The 22,285-nt window shown below is 42.5% G+C and overlaps 1 protein-coding gene across 1 annotated transcript; it reads right to left on the bottom strand.

The window, feature by feature from the left end:
• Positions 1–584: 584 nt before the first annotated feature.
• On the bottom strand, positions 585–19,431 carry RNF34 (ring finger protein 34). The gene is made up of 6 exons (XM_059895110.1): positions 19,317–19,431; positions 7,303–7,521; positions 5,881–6,288; positions 4,345–4,443; positions 3,879–4,080; positions 585–1,521 (listed from the first exon to the last, which is right to left on the bottom strand). The coding sequence occupies exons 1-6, from the start codon at positions 19,320–19,322 to the stop codon at positions 1,331–1,333; spliced, it is 1,125 nt and encodes a 374-aa protein (XP_059751093.1). The 5' UTR covers positions 19,323–19,431; the 3' UTR covers positions 585–1,330.
• Positions 19,432–22,285: the final 2,854 nt, after the last annotated feature.

The following is a 22,285-nucleotide window of genomic DNA, read 5'->3' on the forward strand; positions in this document are numbered from 1 at the left end:
CTAAAAGAAAAGAGATTTCAGATCATTAATGTCCCAAGAACCTTTTAGCATAAGCTAATGTCTCAGGTTTCTCAGTTGTGGTATTAGAAGAGTTAAGAAAAAAACAGTGTCATCAGAGCTAGGTTCAAATTCTGATGTGGTGACTTTTTTTTTTTTTTGGCTGCACCACACGGCTTATGGGATCTTAGTTCCCTGACCAGGGATTGAACCAGTGCCCTCAGCAGTGAGAGCGTAGAGTCCTAACCACTGGACCGCCAGGGAATTCCCTACGGTGACTTTTTAACTGTGAGATTTTCGACAAGTTCTTTAACTTCTCAGATATCGAGTTCCCCATCTGTGACGTGAGGCAATATCTATTTCAGAATGCTGGAGGTAACCATAAAGCATCTGGCACAATACCTGGTCACAGTATGTGGCAAACATGTAGTTAAATTTACTGGTAAATTAGCAGCCAAGGTAGACAGGTACAACATCTTTGAAGGTGCTCCTTTCTCTCATGAAGAATGTGCTAGACCAGGCCTGGACACCCATTCATGCTGTACCGAAGTAAATTAGGAACTGACCAGGACAAATGTAAACAAAAGCATTTTTTAAAACCTAATTTTATTCCTAAAGTTCAAACTAGCTAGTGGGTAGCACTGAAAATACACTTTCACTATATAAAACAGTGTAAACTGATTACACGTTAATAAAGAATTTAACACACACACTTCTCTAATGAAGGAAGCTAGATGCAGCCCTTGCTATAAAAAGCTGTACCTGAACAAAAATGGACATGTTTAGTCTCAGGCCCTGGCAGTTGACTATAGAATGTCAGTTGTTCCCAATTACGTTTAAACGCAGAAATAGCAACAATGTGGAAAATTACATTCATCAAATAGTAGCATTTAAAATATACATGACTAATAAAATGAACATTCAGAGGTGCCCCTGTTCGGCGTGTACCATATCGGCCATTTGCAGACAGTGACCTCATCCAAAGAGAGCAGAAGTTTCAAACATCTGAGTAGTTAAAGTTAAAAATAGGATGAAGGAGAAATAAGAGACCAGGATAAATGTCCTCCAAAGAGAACAGTAGCTGATGCCATAAGCAGTCTGACTTCAGCGATTAGTAATCAGAGATGTGTGAAGAAGCCCAGCAGAAACTGGGAAACTGAGCCAGTCCTCCAGCTGACAGGCATACGGCATGGACCAACTTAGGATGAATCTTTCCCGTCCCCAGTTAGTTGTGAAAATAATTTTAAAAAATAGCTTCAAATTTTGAACAGGAAGTTTCCAGTCCCTTCTGTGCACTGAAACGTCTGGGATCGAGCTTGGGGGGTCCTCGGCTTCAGGACTTGAACACGTGCACAGCGCGCACCACGTACTGCCGGCAGATGGGACACTCGCTCATGCGCTTGCCGCACTTGGTGCAGGTGACCATGTGCCCGCACTCGAGCAGGACGCAGTCGATGATGGCGTCCATGCAGATCCGGCACAGGCTGTCGTCCTCCTCGTCCTGCAGCTGCAGCCGCTCGCCATCTGAAAGGGAACAGAGAGCTGGGGCTGCGGACACAGCCTCTGAGTGACCCAGAGTGACCCCACTGTAAGAGAAATAGTCCCCGCTTCTCGGCACATCGATTCCTTCCACTAGGAATGGCAATAATTACACCTCGTAGGGTTTTGTGAAGAATAAATGAGAAATACTTATCTCAGGACCAGGGATGAAGTGCCTAACACATGTTAGCTATTTAATTCGTTTTCTTTTCCCGCCCCCGCCCCTATTTAATTCTATTTTACATCTGTATATAATACAAGGTTTTTGTGATAGCTTACTTCTATAAATAAAAATGAAGAAGCCCTAGGCTGTCCTACATATGGGCCTCAGAGTCAGAACACGATTCGAATTTCCAGCCCAACTGTGTGGCCTTGGGAAAGTCACAGGCTCCAGAGCCTCATCTTAGTAGGAGGAGGAGCTTTATTTCTACACCGACGGGAAAGTTATAGAGTCATACATCAAGTAGCCTGTAGTTGAGGGACGGCACCCCCTGAGCCTTGGAATCATCTCAAAATTCATCTGTGTTTCTGGCTACGATGGTACTGTTGGGAGTTTGTCTAACTCAAAAGGCATGGGACGTTCTGGTTCTGAATAAGAAAGGTTCAGAATGAGTTTAAAAAGTTCATTGCAGCCTGAGATTTGGCCATAGAGCTATGGACAGTGAGGCTTCCCTTTCTACAGGTCACAGAAGGCATTAATGGGAATCATGAAGAAGGTTAGAAAGAACCAAACAGGAATTCAAGCTTGAAAAGCCAATAGTTCCTGGATTTAAGGAAATAAACACTGTCGTGTCAAGAGAATCTTGTCATCTGGGGTCCTAGTTCCTGGCCCATACCATTACTGGAGAGTGGGGAGAAAGGATCCATGAATAAGATAACAGATGAGCCTCTGTAGGCTCCAATGATTAAGATGCCTGTATCTGCTACTGTTGCATCATCTTTGAAGTAGGTGTGGGACTTCCTTGGTGGCACAGTGGTTAAGAATCCGCCTGCCAATGCAGGGGACACGGGTTTGAGCCCTGGTCCAGGAGGATCCCACATGCCTCGGAGCAACTAAGCCCGTGTGCCACAACTACTGAGCCTGTGCTCTAGAGCCCGCGAGCCACAACTACTGAAGCCCACGTACCTAGAGCCCGTGCTCCGCAACAAGAGAAGCCACCACAGTGAGAAGCCCGCGCACCGCAACGAAGAGTAGCCCCCGCTCTCCACAACTAGTGAAAGCCCGTGCACAGCAACAAAGACCCAACGTAGCCAAAAATAAATGTATTTTTTAAAAAAAGAAAGAAAAGAAATAGGTGTGCCAAAATACTATCTGCATATTCTGGGCATAAACCTGTTTATCAACAAATGCTGTATTATAACCAGGTTTTAAAGAAAAAACTCAAGATGATACACGTTAATGATGGGAGGACTGTTTTCTAGATAAGAACATAATATTTGTCAGTCTGAACACCACTGAATTCTTTTTTTTTTTTTAAACAACAGCTCCTGTTTTTTAATTTTTATTTATGTATTTATTTATGGCTGTGTTGGGTCTTCGTTTCTGTGCGAGGGCTTTCTCCAGTTGCGGCAAGCGGGGGCCACTCTTCATCACGGTGCGCGGGCCTCTCACTATCGCGGCCTCTCTTGTTGCGGAGCACAGGCTCCAGACGCGCAGGCTCAGTAATTGTGGCTCACGGGCCTAGTTGCTCCGCGGCATGTGGGATCCTCCCAGACCAGGGCTCGAACCCGTGTCCCCTGCATTGGCAGGCAGATTCTCAACCACTGCGCCACCAGGGAAGCCCTGAATTCTTTTTTCTTGCCTATAAATGCTCTGTGGCTTGGCCCTGTTACCAGCTGAGGATTTCTGCTCCATGCTCCATCAATAAATAGTTCAGAAGTTCTTAACCTTAGCTTTTTGTGACTTAACAAAGAAACCTACTGATACTTGATGCTAAGAACTACTTAACATCTTGGCTCTAGGGAATTTTTTCCCCCCACTGTTTGATTATCTCAATGGTAGCTTTTAAATCCTCAGTACTGGCCTGCCAGACAGGTTAGTGAGAAAACAAGCCTTTTTTAGATACAAGGAGTTTCATTAGAGTTCTAACAAATTATGACCAGAAAAACCAGACTGAACAAAAGATTATCTAACTCTTTGGCAATGGTGATCTCAAAGCCAACATCACATAATGAACTTACTGCTTAACAGATCTATAAGCAGGTTTATATAACTAATTCACACTCAATAAAAGGATACATAGGTTTCTCAAAAATAAAGTGGACTTAACTGACAGAAACAGGCCAGTTTTGAAAGGCCTAAAGAAAGCTACTACAGGGAAACAAAGGAAAAATAAACCTACATGACTTTTGATTTTCTTCATTCTCTTTGTATAACCGGTTTACTTTCTCTACTAGCTCCCATTTTTCACAACAGCCAGAATAGTTGACAAAATTCCGAGCCAGGATTTCCTTGAGCTGGCGCACACTCATCCCTTCCACGTCTTCAAGGCTTGACAGGTCAGACAGAGAAGCTCTCACTCTCTTCTTAGCGAGGCCAGATGTCTGAAATCACAGAGTGTGTCCATTACCTCTGTTCCTGCAAATCCAGCAAGGAAAATAGCATGCTGCCTTCACCCTACAGTCATCACTGGCCCTGGATATTCTCCCCAGACTTCTCACCGGTTCTTGAAGTGTTTTATATATTGTGCTGCATTCAAACCAGAAGAAACATCCTGTGCTAATCAATCTAGCGACAGTCCACATGGGCATCTTCCCTGCCTACCAAGGTGACGTGTCAGGGAAACCAAATGTTATAGGCAGTCTCACCCGCTCCTCCAAGTTTTCTTCATCCTCGTCATCGTCATCATCTTCATCATCATCTTCTTCATCATCTTCTGTGTTTGCTGAAGCTATTTCACTTCGCACCTGCACACATAATGCGTATTAGGTCAGGAATCATTTTCCTAATGGCACCAACCCATATTTATCACTGGAGAAAACCCTTCCAATAGATCCTCCCCAAGAATGACCCTAATGCCTGGCATACTCCACACCTTCCTAGGATCCTGAGTGCGGCTGCCCCTCCCAAGGAGTTGGGCACCACATGATTCCATAAACAATTTACCTTCCCTAGTTATCTCAAAAGTCAAATTCCTATGTGTGTGTGAATTTGTAAAATCTAACCATAGTATTAACTCCCCAGAAGTTAAGAAGGTCCCATCACAGAATGTCAAAGCCAAAAGTGTATGGAATTGCACTGTGTCCTTAGCAAAGGACCTGCAGCTGGCTGGTTTAACTGGAGCCTCTAAGATGCAGGTAGAAACTAAAGCTCTAAGATCAGCCCTAGTGTCAAGGGTATCGATTTCAAAGATCTCAATCCTACTACCTCATGCTTAGACATTCTAATTCCAAACGATGCTTTCTAGACTAATTCACTGATGGTTGATGCTATTTCTAGTTTTCAGAAATTTCTCAACCATCAGATACTCTTTTCTTTAAGGAGAACAGAAAGCCTAGGACAATGCCCAATTTCAAGTATTCCACCCCACTAGTTCACAAACACCATATTGTATCATCCAAAGACCCACATCTCCCAAGTGGTGTCATATACCCAAAAGTGACACAAAAGTCAGATGTGTCTTATCTTTGCATCATAATTATGCCAGCTGCCATTTGGGAAAATAATAAAACTTCTAGCTTGGGCTTATCTAATTGATGACTATTTAGAAAGCAACTAGACCACATTTCCCTCTGCTTCTAACCTCTTTCCTCAGAGGAGAAAATTAAATGTGGAAATAAATGTTCAAAACAATTCTTTCAGCATTTTAGAATCATTCATATATACAAATTGAGTATTAATTACAAGACTTGGCATGTTATTCAATTAGTATGCCCAAGGACCTCACTGGGACAACATTCTGCACTGGCGTTTCTTTGCAATGAGTAAATAACCATATCCTGTCACTAATTCAGATGGCTGTTTCCCAATATCTAAATTAGAACAATTTTACGGTAGCAAGGCAACTGGGCATTAGGTTAACTTATAGTTTCCACGGTCACTGACACACAAATAGTCCTGCAAACGTTTATATGCTACATTTGACAGTCATTATTTCGACAGCTAGTATTTAACTATGTAAGATAGGGAAACTGAGGTAACTAAGGTCAAGAGACTGATGAGCTCTTTTTGGGCCCTTCAGGCGGCATCTGAGCTTGGAGCCTCACATCAGGAGAGCCTGCAAGTGCAGAGCTCAGCAGCACGTGGAACCCCGGCTCAGCAAGGAGTCTTCAGCCCTAAAGCCCCTCCATACTGGCCGAAAGCAGACAACATGCCAGGCCCTCAGGGTAATTACACCCTCGTACCTGTGCCAGTACTCCAGATCCTAAGGTCCGGTCTCCACCCATAAGCTCTCCCTGAAAGGAAGACACGGTAGCAGATGGGGCTGTATAGTTGGAAAAAAATGAATGTGTAAAAAAGCTAGAAGTCTGGGACCTTGAGGAATTCAGACTGCTCGTGTCCAGGTTGTCCTCAGAGCCCAGCCCACGGTGACACAGTACCAGATCTACCAAGTCTTCTTTCTCTCGACAGGTATCGATCGGTATGTTTCTAAGAATGAGATACTGCCGTAGATCCTTCACTTTCAGTCGCATTAACTGAGGGCGCTGAAAGGCTGTCTCTTGTAATAAGTGACAAGTGGAACATCTACGGAGATTTTCTTGTAAGATCGAACAAACGGAGCAAAAATCTTTCTTGCAGTCACAACACACATGCTGAAGAAACAGGAAAGAAGCATTTAATGAGAGCCAGATATAAGCCATTGTGAAGGCACTAGTTTTCCTTTTGCCTTCTAATAAAATTAAATTTTAGTTCTTATGAAGTCCCCCATGGCACCAGACCCATGGGCATTTTCGTGTTCTAAAAGCGGTGAAAATCAAAACAGTCACTGCTGAGGCAGTTTGGAGTCACAGAAGTTCGAATACAGACCTTTAAGAAAAACATACTCTAGTGTTAATGAATTAAAACCTTTCCACCCCTTTGGGCAAACGTAATCAGCAAAACAGAGCTGACTTGAACCACACAGAGCAGAAAGCACAACCACAAACTCTCTTCCTGCCCTTTGCCTATGTGAAAATTTCCCCATTTAAAGAGAAGGGGGACTGCGGGCTTCCCTGGTGGCGCAGTGGTTAAGAATCCGCCTGCCAGTGCAGGGGACACGGGCATTGTTCCCACAAGCTAACACCTTGTTTGTTAAGTATTTCAAAGGACTGAATTGACAAGCCTGGGAGATGGCCCAGCAATATGATGGTTCTCAGAAAGAACAACTTTCTGTCCTAAAGAAAATAACGGTTTTAGCCGTTATTTTGCATGTTGAATCTTTAAACAGTAGCTAATGTTAATATACTCATTTCTTCACTTGAGTTAATGTGGGTGGGGATACATTTTTTGAAACTTGAGATCAAAGTTATAGTAAATCTTCTCTGAACAAAACTGCAGACTAATTAAATCTCTTGCTTCAGAACATAAGAATCAAAGTGTACGAACAGGTCAGAGTCCAGGAGAAAGGATGGCTGAGCAACATGAGAAGTGACAATGTCTAGTCAGAAAACCTGAGCAGTGATACAGTCTCTGCAACTCAGTACTTTTCTAAATGGGAAATGGTTATTAGGACTAACTTTCTGATATTTGTATAAGAAGAAATGAATATTCATTAGTACTCAAAATAACATACAATCAAGAATTCTGATACATGTGTTTTTTTGTATGTAACATTTCATCCAACTCACCTTCTTTCTAAAGACTGAAAATGAAAGTCCACAGGCTTTGCAAACTATATTAGGCCCTTCTGTAGGTGCTGGTGGGTAAGTGGAAAAATCAGAGTTCGGTGTAAATCTGAATGGACCAGTGCCTCCTGCAAATCCTGACTGCTGGCCCCTGACAGCTCCAGTCCCCATGACTTCATTCAGCAGCCCACAGCACGAAGCCCACATAGACGTGGCACCCGCCTGAAAAGGAACAAAAATAGGCACCAGTTTAAAGCTGATTGGAACCTGGGCTCTCTGGGATTCTCGGGGAATGCCATTCTGGAGAGGCACGTTAGCCCTAAATAATTTCGAGATTATTCTTTTAAGCATCAAAATTTTAAGCTATTTGGAAGTGGATAATTTTCTGGTATTTACAAAGAATATTTGGCTTTGGTGATACTCATGATATATTGTTAACAAAAGGAGAAGATACAATATGAACCCAATTTCGTAAAAAAACAACAAAAAACACACATACGCTTAGAGATACACGTGCATGCACACAGAGAAAAAATGACTAGATAGAAGTAAGTGTTGTGCAATATTTAAGATATGCTTACACCAAAAAAAGCTGTTCATTGTTTATCTGAAATTCAAATTTAACTGAGTGTCTTGTATTCTATCTGGCAACCTTAGACTGTTGACTACAGCACCGTTCTATAGGCTGAGGCAGATTTTCCTAGCTATCATTTAGCAGAAAGAATATAAATTCAAATTACTTAATTTCATTAAACTTCTGTCCTCTCATTTGTATCTGGGCATAATAAACTATGGCATGTGAAAACTTTTTTGATTTTTTAAAAATGACTGGGAAAACATCAAAATGCCAACTGAAGTGCTCTCTAGGTTTTCATGTATATCTCGTATAATTTGTTTTCTGGAGTTTTCCCCTGCTTTCCAAATCTTTATAAGGAATATATTAATTTAGCATTAAGGAAAATATTTTAAAAAAGCAAACTGAGAATACCGAACACAATTTTTGATGACCTGATAATCATAATGACATTTTGAGGTGTAAGGGCTATTTGCCACTCCACTAAGTGGCTTGAAACTAATATGCTGCCTTTTATGTTTTTTTCTCTCATCTCTTCCCTTTCTGTGAATCACCACTGCTATCACTATATCTACCTCTAGCAACCTGTCTCTCCTTTTTTACTGCATTCATAAACCTGATAACCAAGCTTGTTAGAAGCGTATATAAAAATACATTTTCAGTGAGGGGTCAAGGCATTTTCCCATGCTTAAAATATAAAGCTACACTGTTTGGAACCAATGAGCTTTTGCCCCTTGTCCTAATTCTTAAGCATATTCTAGACTCTAGATAATGTGATAAGTAATGGAAGTCCAGGTAGGTGAGGTCCTATTAGTTAAAAGGGCATAACAAAGGCACTGTTCCATTTATTTTATTATCTAATTCTGTCAAACATTTACTGCTTGTCCAATGAGCTCTTAAAAAAAAATTTTTTTTTAAACAACCTTAAAAGGCTATTTGGAGGGACTTCCCTGGTGGTCCAGTGGTTGAGACTTTGCCTTCCAGTGCGGGGGGTGCGGGTTCGATTCCTGGCTGGGGAGCTGGGATCCCACATGCCTTTTGGCCAAGGGACCAAGGCATGAAGCAGGAGCAATGTTGTAGCAAATTCAGTAAAGACTTTGGAGATGGTCCACATCAAAAAATAATAATAATGGGACTTCCCTGGTGGCACAGTGGCTAAGAATCCTCCTGCCAATGCAGGGGACACGGGTTCGAGCCGTGGTTCAGGAAGATCCCACATTCCGCGGAGCAACTAAGCCCATGTGCCACAACTACTGAGCCTGTGCTCTAGGGCCCGCAAGCCACAGCTACTGAGCCTGCGAGCCACAACTACTGAAGCCCGCGTGCCTAGAGCCCGTGCTCCACAACAAGAGAAGCCACCGCAATGAGAAGCCTGCGCCCCACCACGAAGAGTAGCCCCCGCTCGCCACAACTAGTGAAAGCCCGCGCGCAGCAATGAAGACCCAATGCAGCCAAAAATAAATTAATTTATTAAAAAAAAATACATAAAGCTCAAGTTCTTTAAAAAAGAAAAAAAAAGGCTATTTGGAGGGACTTCCCTGGCAGTCCAACGGTTAAAACTCCATGCTTCCACTGCAGGTTTGATCCCCGGTCGGGGAACTAAGATCCCACAGGCCGCCTGGTGCGGCCAAAAAAAAAAAAGTCTATTTGGGGGGCTTCCCTGGTGGCGCAGTGGTTGAGAGTCCGCCTGTCGATGCAGGGGACACGGGTTCGTGCCCCGGTCCAGGAGGATCCCACATGCCGAGGAGCGGCTGGGCCCGTGAGCCACAATTACTGAGCCTGCACGTCTGGAGCCTGTGCTCTGCGACGGGAGAGGCCGCGGCAGTGAGAGGCCCACGCACTGCGATGAAGGGTGGCCCCCGCTCGCCGCAACTGGAGAAAGCCCTCGCACAGAAACGAAGACCCAACACAGCCATAAATAAATAAATAAATAAATAAATAAATTTATAAAAAAAAAAAAAAAAAAAAAAAGTCTATTTGGAATGGTATAGAAGGATCAGGCCATTCTTGCTACTACCCAGAAGTAATATGCTATATTAAATGTAGGGAAAGGAGAAGGTAAAGTAATATGAAACCACAATATAGGTTCAAACATTCTTAAGCATCAGAGTCACTGACTTAAGTATTACATGGCTTCAAACCCTGTAATTCTCAAGAAATAGTGATGTCTTTAAAAGTCAGGTTAAGTTATTATTAATAGTTTATACCTTTAAATAAATATATACCTCAGGGTCTAAGCCATGGTTTGTTTAAACATAAAGGCATAAAAATCCAGATTTAGGGGCTTCCCTGGTGGCGCAGTGGTTAAGAATCTGCCTGCCAATGCAGGGGACACGAATTCAAGCCCTGGTCCGGGAAAGTCCCACATGCTATGGAGCAACTAAGCCCGTGCGCCACAACTACTGAGCCTGTGCTCTAGAGCCCGCAAGCCACAACTACTGAAGCCCAGGTGCCTAGAGTCCGGCTCCGCAACAAGAGAAGCCACCGCAATGAGAAGCCTGCGCACCACAATGAAAAGTAGCCCCCGCTCACCGCAACCAGAGAAAGCCCGCGCGCAGCAATGAAGACCCAACGCAGCCAAAAACAAAATAAATAAAATAAATTTATTTTTTAAAATCCAGATTTACTAATAGTTCATTTAAAGTGAGTGTTCTGTTAGCAAAGGATTCATCCGCAGTGCCATTTTTTAAAAAAATTAATCATCCGCAGTGCTTTAAACAGTGAGTTCTTAAAACAACTGAGAATGTTTTTAAAAATTCAATTTGAGCATAATATTTTTTTGGGAATACCTCAACTACAGAAAGTACCACCAGGAGAAACTTTTTTCATTCCAGGAGTTTAAAGAAGTATAGTTTTTGAGAAGCTTCAGCTTCCTGCTGACCTAGCTACTGAACAATTAAATTGCTTTTAGCTTTTATCCTCCTTTTGATGCCTGGGTGATGTTGTCTCCTCAACTTCAGTGAAAGTTCCTTGTGGACCGAACTTCTTTCCTCCACAGCATCTAGTTCCATAATTATGACTAATAAATAAAATAACTGTAAAAGGTTTCTTTATGTTACCTCTTTAAAGGCAACATAATTAAATTTTTTGTTCGTTTTTGAACTTAAATTTTAAGTTCAAATTGTGTCTTGTAGATAAAGAGTAATAAAGGTAAAAAATATTCTAACCTAGCAGGCCAAAAATCTCAAATGATACTCCCTTTCAAAAGCAGCACTGTTACACATTTTGTTCTTTCTCTCAGAAATCAGTTTTACAATGAGAGTTAAGGAAGGATACAAATTTTCAAACCATGTTAATGAGTATGATCATTAAAATTCTAGGCTGAAAATATACACAGCTCTGGTGAAGGGAATAGAAGGATTTGTTTTGGGAAAACAAGTGAATCTCTTTGTAGACATCAATATTGGAGGGTAACTATTTCATCCAATTCCTCATGTTTCTATAAAGGGGAGGGAATTTCCTCTTCATTCCCCAGAAGGGAAAATAATGAAAAGAATGCTTCCATCTTCTTTCAGCCATTTCATTATAAAATAAAAATTTAAAAACAAAGCCCAAGTCAACTCCCAAAGTGTTGTCCCAGGCAAAAACATGTTGTATAACCTAATATTTGGTACAAATCAGCCAGAGACCATAACAGAGGGAAAAAAGAAACACTGAAAAATCTGTTTCAGCCTCATTAGTGCTGTAAATTTAATTTTGGACAAAATCTCCCAATAAGAGAATAATCTCCCAATAAGAGAATATTCCTAGCATCATACTGAAGGGTAAATCCACCTGTGTATACTGTTACCCTCTGACAGTAGCATTTGCAACACTCCAGCCTTTCTTGAAAGAGTTCAGAAATTTCAAAGTGGAAGCCCCAGTCACCAGTTTTATTCGATGTACCTTTCTTTCCCATCCAGCATATTTTAAAAACTTAATTTCCATTCCCCTATTAAGACTGTGTTTTCTGGCACCCCAGTGCTGAAATGAAGGTGATCTCTTTAGTGATTCGACCTCCCCAACTTCGGAGCATGTATTTTTAGTCCTGCACCACAGCGGCTGCTGTCACTGCCTCTTGCTAAGGAGCTGCCTAGGCCTGTGAAACTGCCCTTAAGATAGTGGTTGGACTTCCCTGGTGGCGCAATGGTTAAGAATCCGCCTGCCAATGCAGGGGACACAGGTTCAAGCCCTGGTCCGGGAAGATCCCACATGCCACGGAGCAACTAAGCCTCTGCGCCACAACTACCGAGCCTGCGCTCTAGAGCCCGTGCGCCACAACTACTGAAGCCCGTGCGCCTAGAGCCCATGCTCCGCAACAAGAGAAGCCACGGCAATGAGAAGCCCACGCGCCGCAACAGAGTAGCCCCCGCTCGCCGCAACTAGAGAAAGCCCGCGCACAGCAACGAAGACCCAACGCAGCCAAAAATAAATAAATATATAAAATAAAAAGAAAAAAAGAATCTGCCTGCCAATGCAGGGGACATGGGTTCGAGCCCTGGTCCGGGAAGATCTCACATGCCGTGGAGCAACTAAGCCTGTGCGCCACAACTATGGCGCCTGTGCTCTAGAGCCCGCGAGCCACAACTACTGAAGCCCGTGCACCTAGAGCCCGTGCTCTGCAACAAGAGAAGCCACCACAGTGAGAAGCCTGCGCACCTCAATGAAGAGTAGCCCCTGCTCGCCACAACCAGAGAAAGCCCACGCGCAGCAACGGAGACCCAACGCAGCCAGAAAAAAAAAAAAAAAAAGAAAGACAGTGGTTGGACTCACCAGGAGAGCCTTAAAAGATACTGGTGCCTGGGTCCCAGCCCCAAGATTCTGATTTAACAGGTCTGGGGTACAACCTGGGCCTCAGAATTTTTTATAATTCCCCATGTGATGTGAATGTACAGTCAAGGTTAAAAGGTTAACACCTGCTCGGTCTAGGGGATTTCTCCTTTCTGCCTACATCATTTCAGCTGGAGAATCACTCAGATTCCCTAATGGAAGGGGCTGCGGTTACTTCTGAAGCCTGTGCCTCTAGAGTTCTAGGACCTACATCTCCGCACGTGCTCCTCACTACCTGTGTACGTACCGCCCCTTCACACCCTCATCCCCAAGTAGTGGGATTTGCCTCTAGTGTTTCCTTTCCCACTCTGGTTTCCCCTAATCCTTTCAGAAAGGATTAGCTCAGAAAGCCTCAGCTGAGTTTTTAACAATTTAATCTGATTCTTAAATCAGTTCCTTTCCTTTTTTTAAAAAAACTTTTTTTTTTTTTTTTTTTTTTAATGTTTTTGGCCGCACCACACGCGCATGTTTTAGTTCCCCAATCAGGGATCGAACCTTCCTGCAGTGGAAGCTCGGAGTCTTAACCACTAGACCGCCAGGGAAGTCCCCAATCAGTTCCTTTCTTTTACCACATATTAGCCTGCAAGTTAAGCTGAAATTTGGTGCCCTCCTTCATTTTATTTGCTCTTTGCTTTTTGGCTCAGATTTCTTACTTCCCAACTTATTCCTCTACATATTTGCTTGGGTGAACTCTCCAATACTGGGAGAAAGACAGTGATTTCTGGGTCTGTCAAAAAGCCATTTGGCAAACTATTTTTGTCCTTCTTCACCTCCAAGTTGAAGAATCCACCCAGAAGATGAATCTTCCAAACTTAGGGTCCATCTCCCTGCCTCCCGTTAGTATGTTTCATCTTCTTGCACTTTCCCTTAAAGTCCCAATTGCCTGAATTTCTTCTGCGTGTCCCTCAGGGCACAGGGATCCCTATCTAAGGACTATTACCTTGCCCTTCACCTAATAATGCTTGAAGTGTCCTATACTGACCTTTCTCCTCTCAAATCTATCCAAATTTCTGTTAATACTTGATATAACAGTCCCATTTTTCAAGTGACAGAATCTACAAAAGCAATTAGGGAACAATTTAAGAGAGCGTTTTCCCAACAGTTTATTGAATGTGTGCTCTTGGGAAAGGGGCGGGGAGGAGAACATGAATTTATTCTCTGAGCTCTTGACTCTCTGTCTTTGTTATATTTCCTTAGAGCCCAGTTACCGTACCTGGTAGGGTCATAACCAAAAAGCTTCCCCTTTTTGCACCCTCCCCTTAAAAGCTTTAGAGACCCAAGTTCATGTTCTCTCTACTTCCGTAGTCCCTATCCTCTAAGATCTTCCACCAGTTTAATCAGCCTGCATTCCGTTATTTTTTTATTCACACTCTGCTCACATTTTGATAGTAAGATTGAAGCATATTTTCCAAACTACTCCATTTCCTCCTAAATTTTCTGAGTGAATCCAATTCCTAGGCAGACAGTACACAATCCACAGCCCTTTGGTTTTTGGATTTGCAGTAAATTCACTGAGTTGTTGCTATGCCTCACTTTGAAAGAGGTGTATTACTTATATAAAGGTCTCCATCCATCTTTCAGTTGCTTGCTTTGTAAAAAAAAAAAAAAAAAAAAAAAATCTACTACCCTTCCACGAATAAAGCCAAAGTCTGGATCTCTGCTATGACCTGGGCTTACGTGACTAACAATTCTAAACCCTACTTGGGACCATGGTTGACAGCAGGACTCTACAGACTAAACCACATGAATCCAAGAGGTGAGAAGGATGTAAAGATGGCTACATTTCCTCTCTTGACCATGAATATAGTTCAAAAACAACATAGAGAATAACCAAATAAGGCAACCATCTACTTATGTCTGATACAAAACTCCTAGTTCAGAGAATTTAGCTGTGTTTGTAGTTGACTTTCTAGCCATCAATGACTACTGAAAATAAATGACTTTTTCTTGATAAACCTAATCCCTTTCCTACACACCCTCTCAGACTAAAACTGTTCCTGAGTAGATTAGCCATGGAACCATGGCCTGCCTGGCATCAATTAAGAACCAGATCTCATATTAAAAACTTATATGGCCCACAGTTAAGAAATTAAATTCTAAAGCCTCCTGTTTGGACTGCCCCAGACACCTAGATCTCTTCATGTTATTCTGGTATCCAATGCCAGTTTTCATGTTTTTTTCAAAGACAGTGCACCAAGATTTTAGGGAGCCAATAACACTACCTTTTTTTCTCACTCCCATTTTAAAACTGAGTAAAGAAATAAGACAAACAGAAATCTAAATATTTGCTTTTTTACTGGTAACATCAATTGGAGAACATGCCTTTAGCTCTGCAGCCAACTGGTCTTGATAACATGCCACCCAGCCACCAGCACTGCTGACCAACAGCAGCTTACCATCTAGTTGACAAGAGTCCCTTCCCTACCCACAGGAAGATAGATCTGAGAAGGTCCCAGGAAAGTACTGAGGCAAGCATGTTCAGCTCCTTTGCTAAAATCACCAACATAAAAGTTCCTCTTCATTCTCTAGTAGCAGAAAGGCTGAACGTGTTCCTTCTGTATTGTTCCTTCCTAAAGAATGAATTAGAAATTCCCTCCCCTCTGTAGGAGTATAGAGGAGGGGAGGGGGCTGTGACCCACAAATGTAAACACTTTGCAGGAGAGTGGGACTGACAGTTTCCAGTGCTGTGACACTTATTTCCACAATAGCAGACCACCAATTTTTTAAGCACTCTCTTGGGTTCCTCGGTCAGATTCACACAATAGAGGCCCATTCTGAATCATCATTTCAGTCAACAAAAGCAAGAGGGAATGCATTCTTTCTTTGCAAGAGCAGTAGCCCAGCCTTCTTTTTGGCAGAGTGCCAGTTTTCAAATGGCTCAAGGTTCAGCTGTCTTTGATTGTGCGTGTGTGTGTCTGTGTGAGATCTAATGTGCTTTTTAGAATATCTGGGGGTTGGGGCGGGGAGACTTCCAAAATGCTCAACTTACAGAATTAACAAAAAGTTTACTACAAACTTTGAATCCTATTCTAAACTACATCAGGATGTGATCCCTTTTAATGATTACACCAAATGTAATAGTAGCCAGGCAAACTAGAATGAAGACTAAGAAAAGCTATAGTGATTTCCATGAAGATTAAATGACAGCCAGAGAGAGAGAGAGAGAGAGAGAGAGAGAAGGGGGAGTAGGGAAGTTGATGGGTTTGAAAACAGCAAAAAACTAAATGATCATAGTCTAAATCATTTGCTTTTGATTAAACTAGGTAAACAGCAGTAATCATAATGCCAGCTCCTAAGAGTTGCTTGCCTCAACTCTAAATTAAATACGGTAATATTTTACACAGTTATTTTAAGGATAAACCTAGAAGTTTCAATTTCAAGAACATTAATTTTCTTGGATGCTGTAAGAAGCTACAAGGACCAGGCAGGGATTCAATTCTTCCACCAGTGGAAGCTTCTTCAGAGAACTCAATCACCACAAGCTTTGTCTTTAAACTCTGAACAACCTTCAGTTTGCTAAAACTCAATGTCCTTGTGTTAAACAATATGAAAAGATGTTTCAAATCTCAGTACCAGTGATATAAGAGAGTAAGTTTTACAGTTTAAATTTCAATTAGGTTAAACTTCCCTACAGAAATTAAAGCAAACCAGAAGAAACGATTAAGATAATAAGCAAAAATCTTTACCCTATTTAGAGCCACTGGAGCAACAGTTCCTTAAAAAGGGAAAGGATTTCTTACTGAAACTGCTGCTTCAACTGAAATATAATACACCAGGAACTCTGCGATCTTAATGACTAAATATCAGGCTATATACCACAAAGGAGGAAATTCTACATCCTAAGTTCTTTCTCTCATACCATTTGGACATTAAGCAGGATGCAAAAACAAATGCTAATCTTAAAAATGTAATATTTTTAGGTAAGACATTTGGCCAAATTGATTGATTTTTACAAATAACGTGTTCTGGAGATCATAAATGTTATCTTCTTCATGTTTGGGTTTTGTTTTCTTTTCTTAAAACAAACAAACAAACAAAAAACAGTGTACTTGGGGCTTCCCTGGCAGCGCAGTGGTTAAGAATCCGCCTGCCAATGCAAGGGACACGGGTTCGATCCAAGGTCTGGGAAGATCCCACATGCCGCGGAGCAACTAAGCCCGTGCACCACAACTACTGAGCCCATGTGCCACAACTACTGAAGCCCGCGCGCCGCAACGAAGAAGAGCCCCTGCTCGCCGCAACTAGAGAAAGCCTGCGCACAGCAACAAAGACCCAATGCAGCCAAAAATAAATAAATAAAATTAAAAAACAAAACAGTATACTTGACCCTTAGCATCACTCCCCCATCTTTCAGAGAAAAGAGAAAAAAAAAAAAGGATAAGGAAATTATGTTAAACAGATTACTTTCTTCTTGATGTCTCGTTTTGAGCTTGGAAGAATGAACATGATTAGTACAATTAAGGGTGAGATCAATATAAATATGGGAAAACAGGAAGAAGATTAAATCAAATTAACATAAGACACTAATTTGGATTTTTTTTTAAATCCGTTACAGGAAGTTAATTAGATGCTACTCTAAGGTAAAACGGTTACTTGAATCTTTGAGACAAACCTATTTCAAAACAACAGTTTCTAAACAATAACAAAAAAAGACAAAAAAAATTAAAGAAAGAAAGTAAAGAAAATACCCATTCTACACATATACTAAAATCAGCTCCTGCTCCTGGGTTTGTGTGAAGATGTACTTATCTGATTGCTTGGCTTTTAAATTAATTTTAATTCCACTGAAATTTTAATTTTAATTTAATTTTAATACTTGCTTAGATGAACATTCACATGTTAGAATTCCATGACATCAGAAATCAATGCCCCTGCCCAGAAATCTATAGATACTGCAAAATTAGACAATTTCAATATGAAACAAAGTTAATAAATAGCCCCAATCCTAAATTTTGTGAATCCAGTTTTCACAAAAACTTAAATGAAAAGCAGTATCTTCATAATTGTCATCTTGTTCAGACTGATGTCTATTTAGGTCTGCATTTTGTTTCATAAAATATACCTTTTTATATTTTCAAATCCCATCCAACTTTGTTTCTAAAATTTCAACTCAGAAAGCAGTATCCTCCACCTAAATTCAAAAACACTTCTGAAAAAATTTCAACACTGTACTTGCCCCTAATTCTCTCTCTCCTTCTACACCTTGTTTCTTGATGGGTCACAAATTTAATATTTACTAATAAAGGTACTGACATTCTTTGAGGCATTATGTATAAAGATCCCTTATTTGTTTTTGGATCTTAACACAGAGCGGGATGATGGTTTTCAGGAAAGAAAGCTAGTTTTAGATATTTTAAGAGGTATTCTAAGTTGAAATATTTTATAGCTGAACTGGGAAGTTAAAAAGTAAGCTCTTTGAATATCCTCATACTTTAAACCCAGTTCAGAAGTTACCTATTCCAAAAATCTTCCTTGCTTCCTACAGCCAGAAAAAATCCTTTCCTGCTCCTGAGGGTTTTGTATTTTTTTGATACCTTACATCAAATTCTGCCTCATCATGTGGTTTCTTGAGAATGTCTCTTCTCTTTTGGTTGGCAAACTCCTAAAGGGTGGGATTGTATTTTGAATTACTTCTACGCATGATATATCCCTCTTAGCTAACACATAGGAAATGCTCAACAAAATATCTTCTTGGGGCTTTGTGAAGGTAGAGTTTTAAGCTAGCAGTTCACTCTGTTATTTTTCTTACCCACGCCAATCACACCTCTTCACTGAGATTAATGAAATCATCTATGTCTGAAAGAGTATCACCTTATGACTCATCCCACTTGGTTTGAATCAATACGTGAATTGATTGTTGTACCCAGAGCTCTTTAGAACTCTCAGCGATCAAGTTGAGAGAATCAGCTCCCAAAAGCAGGCCAGAACCTCCCCCCTCCCCCCTCTTCCTTAAACTTCTCACTCAATGATGCTCCCACGCTCTCACACCCACCTTGAAGACTCAAGCTGTCAAATTACTTGCTGCGTACCTAGCGGCGATGGAGACACAACGGGTTTGCTAAGAGCTCTAGGTCACGGCCCCAGTGTTAAGCCTGCAAACAGATCCTTCAGGGTGGGATCCCCGCCCCGAGACATTTCTAACCAGTTAGCCGGGCCCCAGCCTCACGACTCCCCGCACAACTCCTTTTCCCTTCGTCCTGCAGTTTCCGTCCTGCGACAGTCCCGTGGTGCTCCCGACATTTGGGTCAGTTCAAGGACTCGGGGCGGGAGAGGGCACGCTGTGGGCAAAGGCATGGAGGGTGAGGCGAGCACCAGGGGGTCTGCCTCCGGCCCCCGAGGACGCGGACAGGGCCCAGCGCGGAGAGGGGCCCACCAGGCGTGAGTGCGGGCGGGCCCGGCCTCTCCCCCGGCCTCGGGCTCGCTGACGGAGGCGCTGTGGGAGTTGGAAACGTCCGGGAGCCCACGACATCCGCCCTGCGGGTCAGGGCCCCAGAAGCCGGCGGGGGACCCCCCCCTCCGCGGAGCTCTCCGAGGTGCCGGCAGGGTAACCGCTGAGGCGAAAGGAAGGCACTTCGGGCGCACTGGCCGGATAGAAGAGGAGAGGAGAGACTGCCCGGCCCCACCGGCCCCTCACCTTCATGGCCGCGACCGCCGCGTCTGGGTCGGCTCTGCAGGAGAATTCAGCACCATAGCAGCTCCTAGCACAACCACCCTCCCTCCTTGTGGGCGGCGATACTGAGCCTCCCGAGGCGACCCAGCGTCCAGACGTAAGGGGCGTGGTCACGCCCGCCGCGCGCCCCCGGGAAGAGCGCCGAGCGGCGGCCGAGTCGGCCAATCCGGAGCCGACACTCGGGGGGCCGGTCACCAAAGCCAATGAAGTGGCGGGAATGGGGCGGGGCCTCCGTCGCAGCCTGGAAGGCCGAGAAAGAATCCGTTCCGCCCCAAGCAGAGATGGGCGGGTCTGGGCGTGGCGGGAGTCTCCGGGCTGTTTTCTCCGCTGGATCGCTGAGCTCGGAGTCAGCGTCCCCTTAGGAACCTGCAGCAGAAATTTGGGTTTAGGGCTGGGTGGTCAAGTTACCCTGGAGATGAAGGCGGGAAAGGGCGTGGTAAATTTGAAAACGCCGGTGGGTTGGAACTTTTTTGCTATAACGGTCAAAGCAGGGCCTCGGATTTCCTCCCCAGACATTCAAGCCTCTCACAGTCGGTAATGACCTCAGGTCTCCTCTCTGGAGAATCCAATAAGCAGTGACAGCTGCGCACGCAAGGACGCGGCTTTAAAAAACGTTTTATTGAAGACACTTGAAGAACCAACGGTTCTCAAATCCCAGCTGCTCTTTTAGAGCGACATACAAAATAACCAAATCCTAGCACGGTGAGAGAATTAGGGTGAGCCCTTGGAGTTGACTTCATTTGGACAGAGAAAATTAGTTTGTAAATTAAAGTATCGATTTCTTCAGCCTGACTTGATGACACTCCGTTGGTTTTCCGATACTTCTTCCTCTCCTAACTCAACCAGTACTTAAATAAATATTTAAGTAGAGAAAGAGTTATGAAGATGTCAATTCACGTCTCATGAGGACCTGACTGTTGTATTCCTTTTGAATAGATTTGCTTATATGTACTATGTCAGTTTAAAACACAAAGCCACCCCACTTCCTTAGGCTGCAATAATACTTGGGGTTTTTTTATTTTTATTTTTTAATTTTTTCTGCTGCGTTGGGTCTTTGTTGCTGCACGCAGGCTTTCTCTAGTTGCGGTGAGCAGGAGCTACTCTTCCTTGCGGTGCGTGGGCTTCTCATTGCGGTGGCTTCTCTTGTTTTGGAGCACGGGCTCTAGGCGCGCGGCCTTCAGTAGTTGCAGCACGCGGGCTTGGTAGTTGCAGTGTGCTGGCTTAGTTGCTCCAGAGCATGTGGGATCTTCCTGGACCAGGGCTCGAACCTGTGTCCCCTGCACTGGCAGGAAGATTCTTACCCACTGCGCCACCAGGGAAGCCCAATACTTGTTTTTTAGCTTACTTATTTTTCTTGCTTCAAGCATTGCTCAGATAATATAACATCTACAGTCCTGGATTTTCTTCTTTGGAAAAATGCAAAGAAAGCCTTTCATTCACCATGTGGGAGCAGCAGCTGAGCCTCAACGGAAGAAAAAGCACTAATCCTTCTAATGATCCAGGCACAAAGAAACTCAATAAAAACTTGGTGGTGGTACAAAGTCATGTTTCTCCCTCATTAGAAAGGAAGCTGGCAGGTCTACCTGAAGAGTTAACGATTAAGCACATGAAAAGATGCTCAACATCATTAGCCATCAGGGAAATGCAAATTAAAACCATGAGATACCACCACACCCACTAGGATGGCTAAAAAAAATAATAATAATAAATGCTGTTAAGGATGTGGAGAAATTGGAACCTTAATTATATTGCTGGTGGAACGCTAAAATGGTGGATCTGCTTTGGAAAGCAGTCTGGCAGTTCCTCAAAATATTAAACATAGAATTACCATATGACCCCACAATTCTACTCCTAGGTGTAAAAACCTAAGAGGAATGAAGACGTATGTCCACCAAAAAGCCTTATACGTAAACATTCATAGTGGCATAATCACAATAGTCAAAAAGTGGAAACAACCCAAGTGTCCATTATTTGATGAATAGATAAATAAAATATGGTCTATCCATACAATGGAAAATTATTTAGCCAAAATAGGAATGAAGTACTGATATCTGTTATAATGTGAATGAACCTTGAAAGCATGATGCTAAGTGAAAGAAGCCAGTTACAAAGACCACATATTGTATGATTCCATGCATATGAAATGTCCAGAAGAGGCAAATCCAGAGAGACAGAAAGTAGAGTAGTAGTTGCTTAGGGTTGAGGGGGTTAGGGGGAAATGCTAATGGGCCCAGGGGTTTCTTTGGGGGGGCAATGAAAATGTTCTAAAATTTATTGTGGTGATGGTTGCCCAACTCTGTAAATACACTAAAAACTATTGAACTGTACAATTTAAATGAGTGAACTGTATGTGAATTATATCTCAATAAAGCTGTAATCATAATAAAGATATTGAGAATCAGCACCAAAAAAAAAAAAGAGTTAATGCAGCTGGAGAGTGACCAGAGAAAAGCAATAAAAACAACAAAAAAAACCAGGAGTAGGGAGAGATTGTATTGAAGACCATTTTAAAACTGCAATTCTTGAGGAAGACTTGTCTTATTCTGTGCCTAACTTAAAGCAAAGCTCCCAATAAATGTTTGAGTGAATTCTTCCTTCTGGAAGACTGAGAAGGAATATAATATTGAAAAAAATAAGGGAGAAAAAATTTTTCAAATAAGGAAGTAAATAGGGTACACATGAGTTCACTATTGCTAAATACTTGCAATTGGAATGTCCTGAAGCTTGAGAGGCATTTTTGTGCTTAAACACCATAGTTTTTCAGTAAAAGAGACACATTATGTGATCAAAATTTTTTCTTTGTTTCAAACTTTATATAATGACACCTTTCTTTCAACTGTGTACTAACTGTACCAATGGGGTTCAAGAAAATGTGGTCTGTTGCTAACATAATCATCAACAGCCTAATACTTTGTATTTCAGAGTAAAAGTAT

The sequence above is a fragment of the Balaenoptera ricei genome, chromosome 14, assembly GCF_028023285.1.
Source record: "Balaenoptera ricei isolate mBalRic1 chromosome 14, mBalRic1.hap2, whole genome shotgun sequence".
Taxonomy (NCBI): Eukaryota; Metazoa; Chordata; class Mammalia; order Artiodactyla; family Balaenopteridae; genus Balaenoptera; species Balaenoptera ricei.

Excerpts from the sequence above, each read along its gene's own strand:
- RNF34 (XM_059895110.1), bottom strand. Across the intron at positions 6,289-7,302 it reads TTTCAGTCTTTAGAAAGAAG|CATGTGTGTTGTGACTGCAA; the intron begins GTGAGTTGGATG and ends CTGTTTCTTCAG. Across the intron at positions 4,444-5,880 it reads GATCTGGAGTACTGGCACAG|GTGCGAAGTGAAATAGCTTC; the intron begins GTACGAGGGTGT and ends TTATGTGTGCAG.